Raw genomic sequence first — 13,716 nt, forward strand, 5'->3', positions numbered from 1 at the left:
GAGGGAGCTCTTCTTAATATTTTGACACCAAAATCATGTCGATACACCTTACCGACTGCGAGTAAAGCCACCCACGCTTTAACTTGACAGACTGTATATGCACGGTTCGCTTATATCGATTAGAACAGCGCTGTTACGCAAATATCAACAACAACAAAATTAAATACAGTGGAGTATAGTAGTATATTTGTAGTCAAAGACAATTTAATGAGTTTAACCAAAATGTGATCACATAAACTAATAGTATTGAAGTATGAAATAAATTGAATTTAAGAAACAAAACTCCGTAAAAGAGAGAGAAAGAGAGATTACATCCTCTAATAATATTATATGATTATAAAAAAAAAAATTCAATGTCTACCTTCAATGATGTGAAAACAGGAGCTTAAGTTAAAATAATTTTTAAATATATGGCGTAAAATAATTTTTTAAAATTATTTTTTAATTAAATTTACCATTAATTTATTTAATCAATACAAAGTTTTTATTATGAAATAAATATTAATTTAGTTACGTTTTTATAGTTGTTCATTAATAATATCATATGATAATAAGGTAAATTGAAAAATAAATAATTGTTTACCTTTAAATCCTATAAAATCATTATTCTTATAATTCTGAAAAAGTACATATAAATATACTTTCACAGAATAATAAGAATAATGATTTCACAGGCACAGTAGTTAAGAGAAATCGCAAAACATGTGAAGGGATATATAAATATATATACCATATACATACAAATAAATAAAACTCATTATATAGTCTATAATAATTCTCAGCTTAAACTAATGAATAGTGTGTCACTATTCCGATTTGTTTAAGTTTAGTAGGTGGTTTTGACAACTACGAATTTTATTATTACTAAAATTAAAAAAAAATCTAAATAGGTAAACCTATACACGTTAAACAATAAATATTACAGAAAAAGACGTGCTTACTGAAAAACAACTTAGATGGTTGTCATGCGTGTTTGAAAACGTGGAGGCTCCAAAGCAGTTAACACTGAAAGCAGCTGAAACAACACAAAATAAGTCAACCGTGCAGGTTTCGATAACGTGATGTACATGATAGAGAAGCGTGTTAGTCAACTGGAAAGTCAAAATTACTATGACGAAGAGGGTTACTATCCAGAAAATGAATACGAGCAATACTATGAACAGAATGAAGCTGCTCATAATCCCGAATCAGCACCAAGTGCACCGGTGGCAACTCCACAACAGGAGGCAAATAGTGTTCAACAACGCAAGTTTGTGGATGACAAACAAGAAGACTGGGATGAAGAAGAGATGAGAAAAAGATTAGGCGAAGCCATACCAGACATGAGAGGCATTAAAAACTCCTTCGACCCAAGGGCTGTTGCAGCTGTTGTTAAGATAAATCAGGACAACCAAGGTGAGAACACTTCAGAAAAACAGCTGGTAGCACCACCAAAACAACTCGAGAGTTCTCAGCAGGAGAACACCTCGACTGATGCTGATACTGCGGAAAATTCTCAGGTGATGAGCATTGAAAAAACTAAAAGTAACAAACGCATGTTTACGTCCACTGTTTTAAACAAAAGTAACGGTAATAACACCAATAATATGACAAATTTATTCAAGAAAATTCCCCAAAAGGTAAAATCAATTTTAATCAATGACTCCTCGATTACAAGCATAAATTATTCTATCGAAAACGATGATTTAAAAGTAGAAGTTCGTCATGATGACGTAAATTATAATAGAAATTATAAATTAACTAAGAAATCAAAGTTTAAGACGTTTGAAAATTATTTATTCACTGAATTAAAAACTAGAAAATTATACTACATACTAGAAGATAAAGATAACATTAATCTAGACCAAGAGAGAAAAGAAAAGGACGCGATTAAAGTAAAAGATGTAATTATTAATCACCTTGAAAATTTGTAATATATATGGAGTTGGACGAACTTGTCGGTGAGCCAGGTTTCATCAGAGTGCAAGTGTATTCTCGTTTCAGACGCGCAACGAAATATCAGATCCGGATATCCTATGTAGAAGATAACTTGGTTCAAACAACCGATGATCAAGACCTACAGTTGGATGAAGCACAAAACAATAAACAAATATTGGGGTACTACTGTACTGGCAAAACTGGGGCCAGGACAGTCGGATCTTGTGTACATGTAGCAAGCTTATAACGGTTTTCAGTATACGCTTGTCATCAGCCAGAAGTAAAGTATCCAAGCATATCTATGATTAATAATATTGCGGATGTGGGTCAAAGGGAACAGTAGAATGATATACAATAACCCGTCTTGTTTGAGAAAACCAATTCTCATTGTTGTCTTTACTGACCAAAGCATCATCCAACACCAAACCATTCACTAATGTTGGTATAACTGGTTCTACAACTCCGGTATTACCTTATTTGGTAGGATCGTCCACTGATATCATATTGATATTGTCTTGATACCCGGATTTCTTTCCTTAATTGGATGGACAGAGAGTTGCGTATGACATAATATTATCGATCAGTAGGCCCTAAGCTACAAAATATCAAAGAGACAGCGAGTTCGGCATGATCCCTCAGCGTGGTGCCAAACAGACCTGGATGGACCGTGGAACTTCTCTAGTGTGCGTAAAACGTTAACTTTGGTACAACATTCACGAAAAAGTATCCTTTTCTCGACATTAAGACATGGATATTATTATTGCGCGAAATTCTAAACTACAAAATATCAAAGGGACAGAGATTTCGGCATGATCCCTGAGCGTGGTGCCAAACAGTCCTATGTGGTCGCTGTAACTCTTCTCATCTGCATTAAAATCCACATACTATGCAACAGCGACGTAAAAGTATCCTTTCGTCGAACTTTAGACATGGATATTATTATTCAGGGGGTCCCAAACTACAAAATATCCAAGGGACAGTGAATTCAGCATGGTACCTGAGCGTGGTGCCAAACTGTCCTAGAGGGTCCGTGGAACTCCTCGAGTATGCATGAAACGTTAACTTTGGTACAACACCCATGAAAAAGTATCCTTTTCTCGACATTCAGGCATGGATATGATTATTTGGGGTGTCCCAGACTACAAAATATATAAGGAACAGGGAGGTCGGCATGATCCCTGAGCGTAGTGCTAAGGAGTTGGAAGGTCCGTGGAACTCCTCTCGCGTCCATGAAAAGTGACATTTGGTCCCTCCTGTCTCGAAACCTGGCCTTTTTTGGATCCAGTGTCTAAGGACTGTATTTGATCAGGATATTATAAACTACATTATATTACAGTCTCGGCCAGTTTGACCGGAATCATATTTTCCATAGATGTGTGCGGTGTCCTTTGAACTTTTAGGACTGATGGAGCCGTTTATCATGAATTTTTCAAAACAAAATTTTTACGCGTGATAGTATTTAAACTTATATAGCGATTTGACATTTTAGATGAGACTTTACGTGAATTGAAATATCAAAAACTGTGAATAGTGTGTGAGGGAATTCACTCTTGAATGAAATAAAATAACTTTTACCGTGGTTGGAACACTTTTGAAAGAGCCCGACAAGAAGATACTTTCTTACGTAATTGTAAATTTTGCCTCCCTCCCTCTACGCAAGGGCACGTCAGATTTCATAAACACCCCCTTCCCCCACCACATTTATGAAATTTGTACACGTCCCCTCATCCAGGAAATTTAATACACGAATAGTTTTCCACTTAAGATTTAAGAGATCCTCACGTATACAATCATAAGAAAAGTTTCTATTTAATAGAGAAATGAAGAAAACACCAGGTGGTCAATACATATTTTTAAATGATAATGTAAGAGGCGATAGAAGGATTAATGTTGAAAATCAAATTGGCTCAAACACTATCTGCCTGGATATTGGCCACTTTAATTCGATCAGTATTAATAAATAATAAATATTTTTAAAAACATTATATTGAGATACAAAGTTATCAAATACATTGTTATTGAAAATAGGCAAACTACCTGACGGATTAAGACATTCCTTCCCAGCTGTGAAAAAACTCACAATAATGATCCGCTGACCTAAGGACATATTTTATGCTGCCTCAAACGAAATGTAAAAAAGTTTCTATTTCTATTATTGACCATTCGGAAGATACATTCCTATATTTCATTGAAATGACTATAATTCTCTTAAATTACGTCGAAAATTTGAGTGTTCTTGGATCCGCAGTAATTATCTTAAAATCGGGGGGATTATTCTAAATGCACTAGAACTATGTATAACATTCAAATAAATTTCAATAAAATTCGAATATAATGTTTTAATTTGACTTGAATAAGCATAAATTGTCGAATTTCTAACATTACGGAAGGAGATGATTTCTCTGGCATGTATCTTGTGAATAGCCTCTAAAGCTCTTTTTTGTTGTTTTAAACATACACCTAACAAATGTATCGACTTTTGTCAGAACAATGTCTACGTCCACTTACAACGCCATGTGATTTTTTGAACAAATATTCCATAAAAAATAAGAAATTTAACGTTTAGGTAATATAAGGATAATGGATTCTTATTTAGCACGAAAAACTAATCAGGAAATACGCATGATTCTCATTTCGAATAGATTTAATTTTTACCTTTAAATATACAACAGCATCAGTTCCGCATCCTTCACAACTTAAAAGGATAAGATCACCATGAAAATATCTGGCATATAATCGTGATAATGGAAGCCCATAACCATAACCAGCAAGTGGCACTGTGTGATTTTCCGAAGGACTTGGCTGTGGTGCAGTACTATACATGTACTTGAAAAGATGATCCGTCTGTGAACGAGGAATTCCGCCACCTCGATCAGACACCTGAAACATGGCATGAGCGTTTTTAGATCAGCCACTTTTCACAATGATTGAATTATTACTTAAATTATAGTATACTAAAGTTTACTGAAAAAAAATGATTCAGGACGGTCAAACTTTAATTGCTTCAAAACTCTGATAAACAAGTTTTGACATCTGGAAAATTTATGGTTATTTAATATAAAAATTTTATTTGAGAAGTTCAAAATCATCCCATTCAATGCTTAAGATTTAAAATTGAACTACTTAATTTTTATAAAGTAAAGAGATGTTAAAAATTTGCACTAAATTTTCCCAAATTTACCAGGAATTTCAGAAAAATGTGCGGAGTTTCAGAGATTTTAAGGGTTTATAAATTCAAACAGATTTCTAAAGTTTTAACAATTCAAGAAGATTTTTAATAGACTTCTAAAAATCTCACACGACGAAGGCCCTTCCTGGCGCCATTGACTTTTTGATGAGACTACCATCAATAGATAGTACGTCAAAAATAATTAGAGACATGTCCCGGCTTCTTTGTGGGTAAGCCCCCGTTTTAATTATGAGCCTTTGAAAAACACTGTCGATGTGGCTGCCGAAGGTCTGCCAATTCGCGCGCGGCTGTTTTCACCAAGCGCCGCCTGCTCAGCGGTGAAGAGCCTGTCTGGCGACCACGCTGTCGTTGGTTGAAGTCCTTTTGTCGACATTTTTTTTGGTTTTCCAACATGTCAAATAATCATTTTTAATGCTCCCCGGCGATTAAATTCTTTTTTTAAAACATAGTTAAATTATTATCGGAAAATAAATATCATGCAGAAGTATTATATACATCAGAAAAAACGTATTCAATTTTATAGTGTAAAAAGAGGCATTGGAAACGTTATGCTTTAAATGTCTCTACAACGATTATCATGAAAACTTATGTGAAGAATAATTACTCACGATTATACAAATAAATGAATTAAAAAGTGTCTGCACGATATTTATTTCCCAATAATGTAACTATTTTTGAAGACCAAATTTGAATAGCCGAGGAATCATTAAAAATAATTATCTGATAGGCCCTTTACCGCTGCACTCCTGGCGCTTAATGAAAGTGGCCGCGCGCGAATTGGTAGACCTTGGGCAGCCGCGGTGAGCGTGATTTTCAAATGTTGATAATTCTTTATCAAGGACCCAAGTACAAAGAAGCCAGGACATGTGTCTAATTATTTTTGACGTACTATTACTATTGCTACGTATTTTCTTTTATAGTCTAATCAAAAAGGCAATATCTTAGAGGAGGCCTTCCCCTTTTTAGTCTCCCTTTAATGGTAACAAAGCCATGTCCGAAGAGCGAAGATTTCGTATAATGATTATTGAAAATAATATCCTTTGTTATACATATTCTGCCGTCGTTTTAGTTGCTGCTGGTTCATATTTTTTCAGGTCGAATTTTAATTGTTTAGTAACATATCATAATAGGAAATTTTATTGCGCATATTTTTAGTCTTATAAATAAATGTGATGACTTTATTAGTTTTCGAAATTATCAAGAAAATATTACTTTTTTCTGCAATTGCAAAATACGAATTTTTTGTGTTCAACTCGTCATAATTTCTGCAATAATAGAAATTTTATGATAGAAATGTCAGAAAACATGCACCATCATATAACGAAACTAACGGTATTTATAGAATTCCAAAGAATTCTCTCTCAAAATTTATAACTATTTTGATTTTCCTCATGACGTGAATTAGATATTGAAAGTTTCAAACGCTTTTGGGAGTCGAACGAATTTTCAAAAAATTTAAATCTTAAATAAATTCTGAATTTACAAATATAAAACATAAATGCCTGATATTTACACCATGAGAAGAATAAAAATCGTTACAAATTTTTAGTGACAATTTATTGAAATTCTATAAATACCGTTAGTTTTGTTATATAATGGTGCATATTTTCTGAATTTTTTATTACGGAATTCCTATTATTGTAGAACTTATGGCGACTTGAAAACAAAAAATTAGTATTTTGCGATTGCAGAAAAAAGTATGATTTTCTTGATTATTTCGAAACCTAACAAAGTCATCACATTTATTTATAAGGCTAAAAATATGAGCAATGAAATCACCTATTGGGATATGTTATTAAAAAATTAAAATTTGATCCAAAAAAATATGACACAGGGCTAACTAAAACGACGGCGTTTCGGGCGTACCCTCTTTTGATCGCCAGCGGTTAAATGGTTATCTGATTAAATGAATTACATGTTTAAAATGTGAAAGAATAGTTTACGCGCTGATGAAAAAAGAATTGGTCTCGAGGGGTGGTCGGTATCTTCATACGAGAAGAAGGGGAAGGTATGGTTACTATGAAGAGCGGACACTCGTACCTACTAAGGGGGCCAGAATCATGGATCTTAAGAGTTTTCCAGAACCTTGAAAGGAAGAAAACTATAAAGTCTTTTCGAGGATTGGCTCAGCTACCCAAACGGACAACTAATGTTTTGCCAAACAACTCATAAAAAATAATTGCAATGGGGTGGATTGTATGACATCGCTTGGATCTCCAAGGAAATCCTTTCTACCACGCTGTGTATAAAAGCTCTGGAAAAGATTTACACCAGTCAGTTATTGTTCAGTTATTGTTTAGTTATTCTGCAGTTATTTTTCAGATATTCGGCAGTCATTCTTCAGCTTTTCTTCAGTGTTCGTCGGTTTTCGCTAGTAGTTTGACCAGTCCTATCGGTACCAGTGTTCTACCCTTTGTTTCTGTTCAGTTTAACCGGTAGTTTCAATCCTTTCAAGATACTATTTTCCCAGTATCCTTTAAAGTACCAGTTAATCGTGACAGTCATAAATTTGTATTCACTTCTACCTTAAACGAACTCATTACGTGCTCAACCATCAACTGTCTGGATCACCGGATGCACTGAGGGTCAAGGTTTAATGACCAAACTCCCTTCTCTATTGCATATCTGAAAACAGCTTCTGAGATATTCTGCATAAACAAGAACAAGTCTCAACTCGGTAAGTCTTAATAAACAGTATTTTCTTTCATACTCTCTCTTTTATCTGTCAAAGCATTTATAAATCCGTTCTTATCCTCAACAAGTATCGTCTTTGCATACAGATGGCTAAAGCGATCGTAGTCTTAGCCCAAATAATGTTAAAACCAATTGATGTATCAACAATGACCAGAGATGGGGGGGGGTAAGCTTTGAGGGATGTGTTATCACCAATTTACACCCCCATTCCCAGTAGAGACATGTACAGGAGGGTGAAGGGGCAATAGTAGTCGGCCTCTGAAGAGAGCATGGTACACAAACAGTACGAAAGCGCGGTCATGTGGTGATAGTAGCCTGCCGATACGAGACTGGAAATACCAAGCCTCGGTACGAATAAGCCGTACTGTGACGACACCCTGGATAAGTGGACCGACTAGTCAGAAGGCATATTACCCATCGAACGTGAGCGCCCTAACGCGTGCTGCCGGGAGTGGACCGGCCAGCAACAATCCAGACGAGACGCGACAGCGGCCGATATTGCGGAAGCAAGGTGCGATTGCGAAGAGGCCGAGCTAGACGCCGCAAGGAGGCGAGCAGTTAAGCTCGCGTAGAAGCCAGAAGGCAATTGGATGAGGATAAGGAGAGGAAACGCCACGAAGCTTTCTGCCGGAGGCGCAGAGATCTGCTGAAGGAAGACCCGAAGAAGATGAGGGACATAGGCACGTCTTCGACGAGACCCTTTATCCTCGAAGTGCAGCGCAGATCAACCAGCGGTATGGACCCTAGATCCGGGATCGGCAACGCGCGAAGAGACCTAAGGTGTAACAAATGCGGAGGACGGGGACACCGCCGAGATATCTGACCCACCCCGGGATACTACGACTAAGAGGCCCAGAAAGGATTCGGGTTTTCTCTTTTCGTTTACTTTCCTCTCTGATTTCGGACTTCGGTCTTGAGCGTTTGTCGTCTCGCTGGCCTAAAAGAGGAATAAATATAATAACATGAAATCCGTTTGCTTTTATTTATGAGTACCCAAATTTAAGTCAAGTAGCTTTCTTAGTCGGTAGAAACTTTAATTAAACGGATGAACTAGGTTGTAAAGATAGGTATGCGAAAAACTAGGTCCACGTAGGAGGTTGGGCAGGTAAGTGACTAGCCATTTTTAAAATTACATTGCCAGCCTGGACCCCTCCCGGCCAGGACTCAAATTCATTAAGTAATAATTTGGTAAACCTTGCTCTAATGTATATCGGATATTGACTTTTATATTCACGAGATGATCCACGAGTCGATTGGCGGTACAACCTTCTGCACAGTCGACATGTGGACATAAGTAGGTATACTGCAACGAAACTGACGTAAACTAGCAAAGCCGTGGTTGACAGCTGCATTTTGAGAATTAAATGAGCCAAGTTTTTTTTAACGGTCAATTAAAAAAAATAAAAGTCCATTCGTCAATTTTCTCTCTTTGTGCTACAATTATTCATAAGTATTTATCTTTAATACCGAATAATTCAAATCTGCAAATGATTAAAGAAATTATCAAAGGTTATATTTTCTTTTGGCCGATGAATTTTGTGCAACGAAAAAATCATTGGATTATTATTATCATCTTCGAAATATTTGACTGAAGATTAAGAAATTTAGCTACTATTTTCTTAAAAAGTCATTTTTTCTGTGGAAAATGAAACTAATCAGTTGCATATTCGTATTTTTGACTAAAAAAAATTGTCCTTTTGGATTTGAAATTCATCTTTTGGTAGCAAAGTCATATTATTTGGTTAAAAATTAATGTTTCACGTTTGAGAATTTATTATTTTTAATTGAAAAGTCTACTAATATATTTTAGGTTCCGAATTGATCTCTTTTTGGTTAAGAATTCTACTATTTAGTTAAAAATTGTATCGTTCTGTTGAAATTTAAACTAATTTCTTAAATTATTATTTTGTTATTGTTGAAAGTTAATTCTTTTTATTTGAAAATACTTTTTTGTTAAAAATGCAAGGAAAGATTCAGGTACGGGCCATAAACGCGAGAGATCCTGAAACCTACAGTGCCTCAGCAAGTTCGGCAGCTCGGGTTCGATTTAGAGTTTAGTTGAGTAGCAAAAAAGGCAAGCGCGACTAGCAGTGAAGAGAAGGATTAAAGACAAAGAGAGGAAGGGGATGATGATTTAGAAAGCGACAAGGATAACAAAAAATTTAGAATGAAACGAAAAACACCAGAAAGGGATAGGGGATGATAAATAAGGAAAGAGTGGAAAGAAAGGACGTGAATGAAGAAATAAAAATGGATAAGTGAACAGATTATTTCAAGGGTCTATTAGGGGACGAGCAAAATAAGATCAAAGGGGAAAATAGAAGGATAGTACAAGGAGAAATAGGCGAAGGGAACCAAATAACAAGGGAAGAAGTGGACGAGGCAATAAATAGGCTAAAAAGAAACAAGGCCACAGGAGCATATGGAATGGAGGACGAAGCGATAAATAATAGAGGAAAAGGGATTAGGGAAGGAAAATGAAAGATCTGAAACAGGGTCTGGAAAGAAGAAGGGTGGTACCGCTTTTCAAGAAAAGGGAGAGAAAGATGGCAGAGAAATAAAAAGGGACCTTCCTCATGCCAATGGGCTATAGAAACAAAAAGTATATCACACAATCAGACGGAATTTAAAAAAGGGTTGTGGACTATAGTTAACATCGACGAACTCCACTACTAAATTAACAGAAATTTAGTGAACACAGAGGTAGCATGGCAGGCAATGAAAGAGACGGGTATAGACGAAAATTCAGTGGAGAGGTATTTTGGACAGGAAAAGGTCTAAGACAAGGGTGCCTGTTGATTCTGATACTTTTTAATATGCTTCTGGAAGATTTGAAGGAGACGCTAAATGAGAACGGGAAAGGGGGAACGGTTTTGGGTGATAGCAACTTATACTATCTAGCACACGCGGACGACGTAGTTCTGTCAGCAGGTGATGAGAAAAAGTATAAGCCCAATAATGAGAATTTTCTAAGAGTATGTGGAAGCAAAAGACTTGACGGTGAACGTAAATAAGGCCAAGGTGAACGTAGATAAGATCAAGGTGATGTGATTAAGAAATCGAAAGATAAAATAAATTACATTTGGAAGATAAACGAAAAAAAGTGAACATTGTGGAGTTCTTTTGCCACGGTATTTGGTTTGAGGAAGAAGGCGGAAACAAAGTGCACGTGAGGAAAAAATGAAATGTGCGAGTAAAGTGGTTGGCCAAGTATGGGGTATAGCAAAGAGAAGGTTTAATGACGATTGGAGGATGAGGATCTCGTTGTTCGATGTGTATATTTGGGCGGTCTTTTGTTATGGAGTGGGGGCTTGATGATGGAAGGAGTATAGAAAAGTGAAAAGCATGCGTGAGAGATTTATGAGGTGGGCAATGGGGATTAGTTTGGAGGTTTGAAGAGAAGCTAAAAAGGAGAGAGGGAAACACAACAACACAAGTATGCTTAATCATAATTCGGAACAAAGGGGCGAGAGGTAATTTGCGAAATTAAAAATAAGGGGAAGAAAGAAAATAAATTAGGAGGGTTTGCGATATACGAGAAGGGATTATGGAGTGGCAGGACATAGAATTAGAAATATCAGTAAGACAAGGAGAAGATAGATAAACAGAGACGATGGATTATAGGTACAATAGATGATATATGATGGTCAAAGGGTTGACAGAACCACAATATCTGCAAACAATAAAAAAGGAAGAGAAATGGAGTAGGGTGGTATGGTTTAGGATGTGAGAAGGTGTAAGAGCTTACAGATATTGGATGGATGAAGAGGAGTATCTGTGTAGAATCTGTAGATACGAAATAGAGTTATGGGCATACGTATTAGAGAGTTGTACAGAAAAGGAAGATAAATAGTTAAGTGTGGATGAGTGTGTAAGATGAATTTTGGATGGTAATATGCAGCGAGTGACGTGAATTAACAAATTGGAAGAATTAAGAGAAAGCAAGGGAGCAGGGCAGAGCCAAACGGAGGTCCTGGAAGATCGCTCATTTGTAGAATTAGTAGAAGTGTTCCTATTTTAATTGTTAAGTAACTATACTTTGGATTCGGCAAGTATTAGTTTCACAGATCCAAAATTTCCAACTCTCACCTCGATGAGTCTTGCTTTTATCAGTCATCGTGTTATTGGATAACCATCTAATATTCTTACGCCAGGCTTGCCTTTCATAATGTGTAGTTTCCATCATTAGAGAATTTTCTCGTTAGATGATCATAAATTAATAACTTATCAGTAACCGAGAAAAAATTCGTCCTTGAATTCAGTTTTATCAAGGCAGTTAGTTTATTGCAAGTCAGATGGGCAATTTTAAACTTTTAGATTTATTTTGAACCAAAAACTAACATTATAAAATTTTATAATATTTTGATTTCATCGCGCTCCCTGTGCAACAGGTACGTGGACCAATCAACACGGAACTCTTTTCTGATTAGCTCGCGCGCCTCACGTCACAGGCAATGCGCACCGTTCACAAACGAGCAATTATCGGGTTGAGTCGCGCGCCCCAAATATCAAAAATTAATGTTGTGAATGATGTTATTTCTTTTTAGAGTTAATACTTTATATGCAATATGACTAAACTATATGAATTGTTAATTACGTTACTCAGAATCAAATTTTATTATGTTAGGCATTTCAATGAAATGTAATTATTAAATTATTTAAATCACATCATATTAAAATATAATCTCTTTATATATTATAAAATGGTATAATAATATTATAATAGTTAATCAACGTTAATGATATTAAGGATGGATAATCATAATGTTTAATAGTTTAATATTCAGACATTAATAATGACATTAATAATGTGAACGGAAGTCTAACGCGGTGTTATTGAAGAGATCACTGAGCTGGGGTTAGCGATGCGAGAACAGCGGTCACGAAACTTCGTTGGACTCCCTCTCAGGCACAATTCAATTTATTATTTTTGTTTTTATACAGCCATATAAGTCCCGACACTTGAGTGTGGGTCACTGTGTATATTTATGTATATGGGTAATATTCTAATAATCTAATAAAATTAATACAAATGATGGATAACCATAATGTTTACTTATTCAACATTGATATGGTACATAATAGGGGATAAATTCATTATGACAATCTAATATTGTATTAAATTTAGTTTTAACAAGAATGTAATGCTGGATTAAGATAGGTAAGGCAGAACTAACAATTCAACGGATACTGTCCTTATAGTTGTATTAAAGTTAACCTAATTATATAAAAAAAAGCAACAAATTTAACAACTGAGATGATGGGGGAAACATTACCATGAATGATGCTGTCAAGAAAACAGTCGGGATTATAATTAGTATATTAGCAATTGTCTTTGAAAATAGCAGTACCTACATAATAATAAAAACCCTTAAAATAATCCTTTGGAACGCTCAAGGAATACTACAAACAGACAATTATCCACCTACCTCTCAGTCATGTCACAATGAAAATGGTGTATTTTTGATTGTTATTGTATTGCAGAATCGTAAGCGTGAATTCTCAGTAACAGTAAAATGAAGAAAAATTGAATTTCGTCTATTACAGCGCGATCTATCGCAAAACGAGGAAAATGTTTCAAACAAAGCATACGCATTTTTATCCAAAGAATCCGAATATGCAATCAAAAATAGGGGTTCCAATTTCAGATTTCGAACTTGCCCCAACCCCCACCCCCAGGTGGCGGTGTGGGGAACCGATTTTAACATTAGAGTATGTACTCCTCAGAGTGATTAAATTTTGATTTATAACATTTTTTCATAGCTTGCCTATTTTTCGAGATATTTGAAAGTTTCAAGTTAAAAAAATCACCCTGTACCAGGTGTATACATATGAAACCGGTATTGCCATCTAGCGGCCAGTAGGCACACTTGTAGGCACTGTAGGAACTTACCATTTGTGCTAATTGGCGTATT

General features: G+C 35.6%; 1 protein-coding gene across 4 annotated transcripts in view; it reads right to left on the minus strand.

Annotated features, from left to right (window-relative positions):
* The window catches only part of LOC117174902 (pyruvate dehydrogenase (acetyl-transferring) kinase, mitochondrial), a 410,760-nt gene that overhangs the window by 64,355 nt on the left and 332,689 nt on the right, over positions 1 to 13,716 (minus strand). For all 4 annotated transcript variants that reach the window (XM_033364340.1, XM_033364342.1, XM_033364341.1 and 1 more), the window contains one exon: positions 4,573 to 4,797. In XM_033364340.1, coding sequence (XP_033220231.1) covers positions 4,573 to 4,797 — 225 coding nt within the window. The remainder of the gene's footprint in view (positions 1 to 4,572; positions 4,798 to 13,716) is intronic.

The sequence above is a fragment of the Belonocnema kinseyi genome, chromosome 6 (genome assembly GCF_010883055.1).
Source record: "Belonocnema kinseyi isolate 2016_QV_RU_SX_M_011 chromosome 6, B_treatae_v1, whole genome shotgun sequence".
NCBI lineage: Eukaryota > Metazoa > Arthropoda > Insecta > Hymenoptera > Cynipidae > Belonocnema > Belonocnema kinseyi.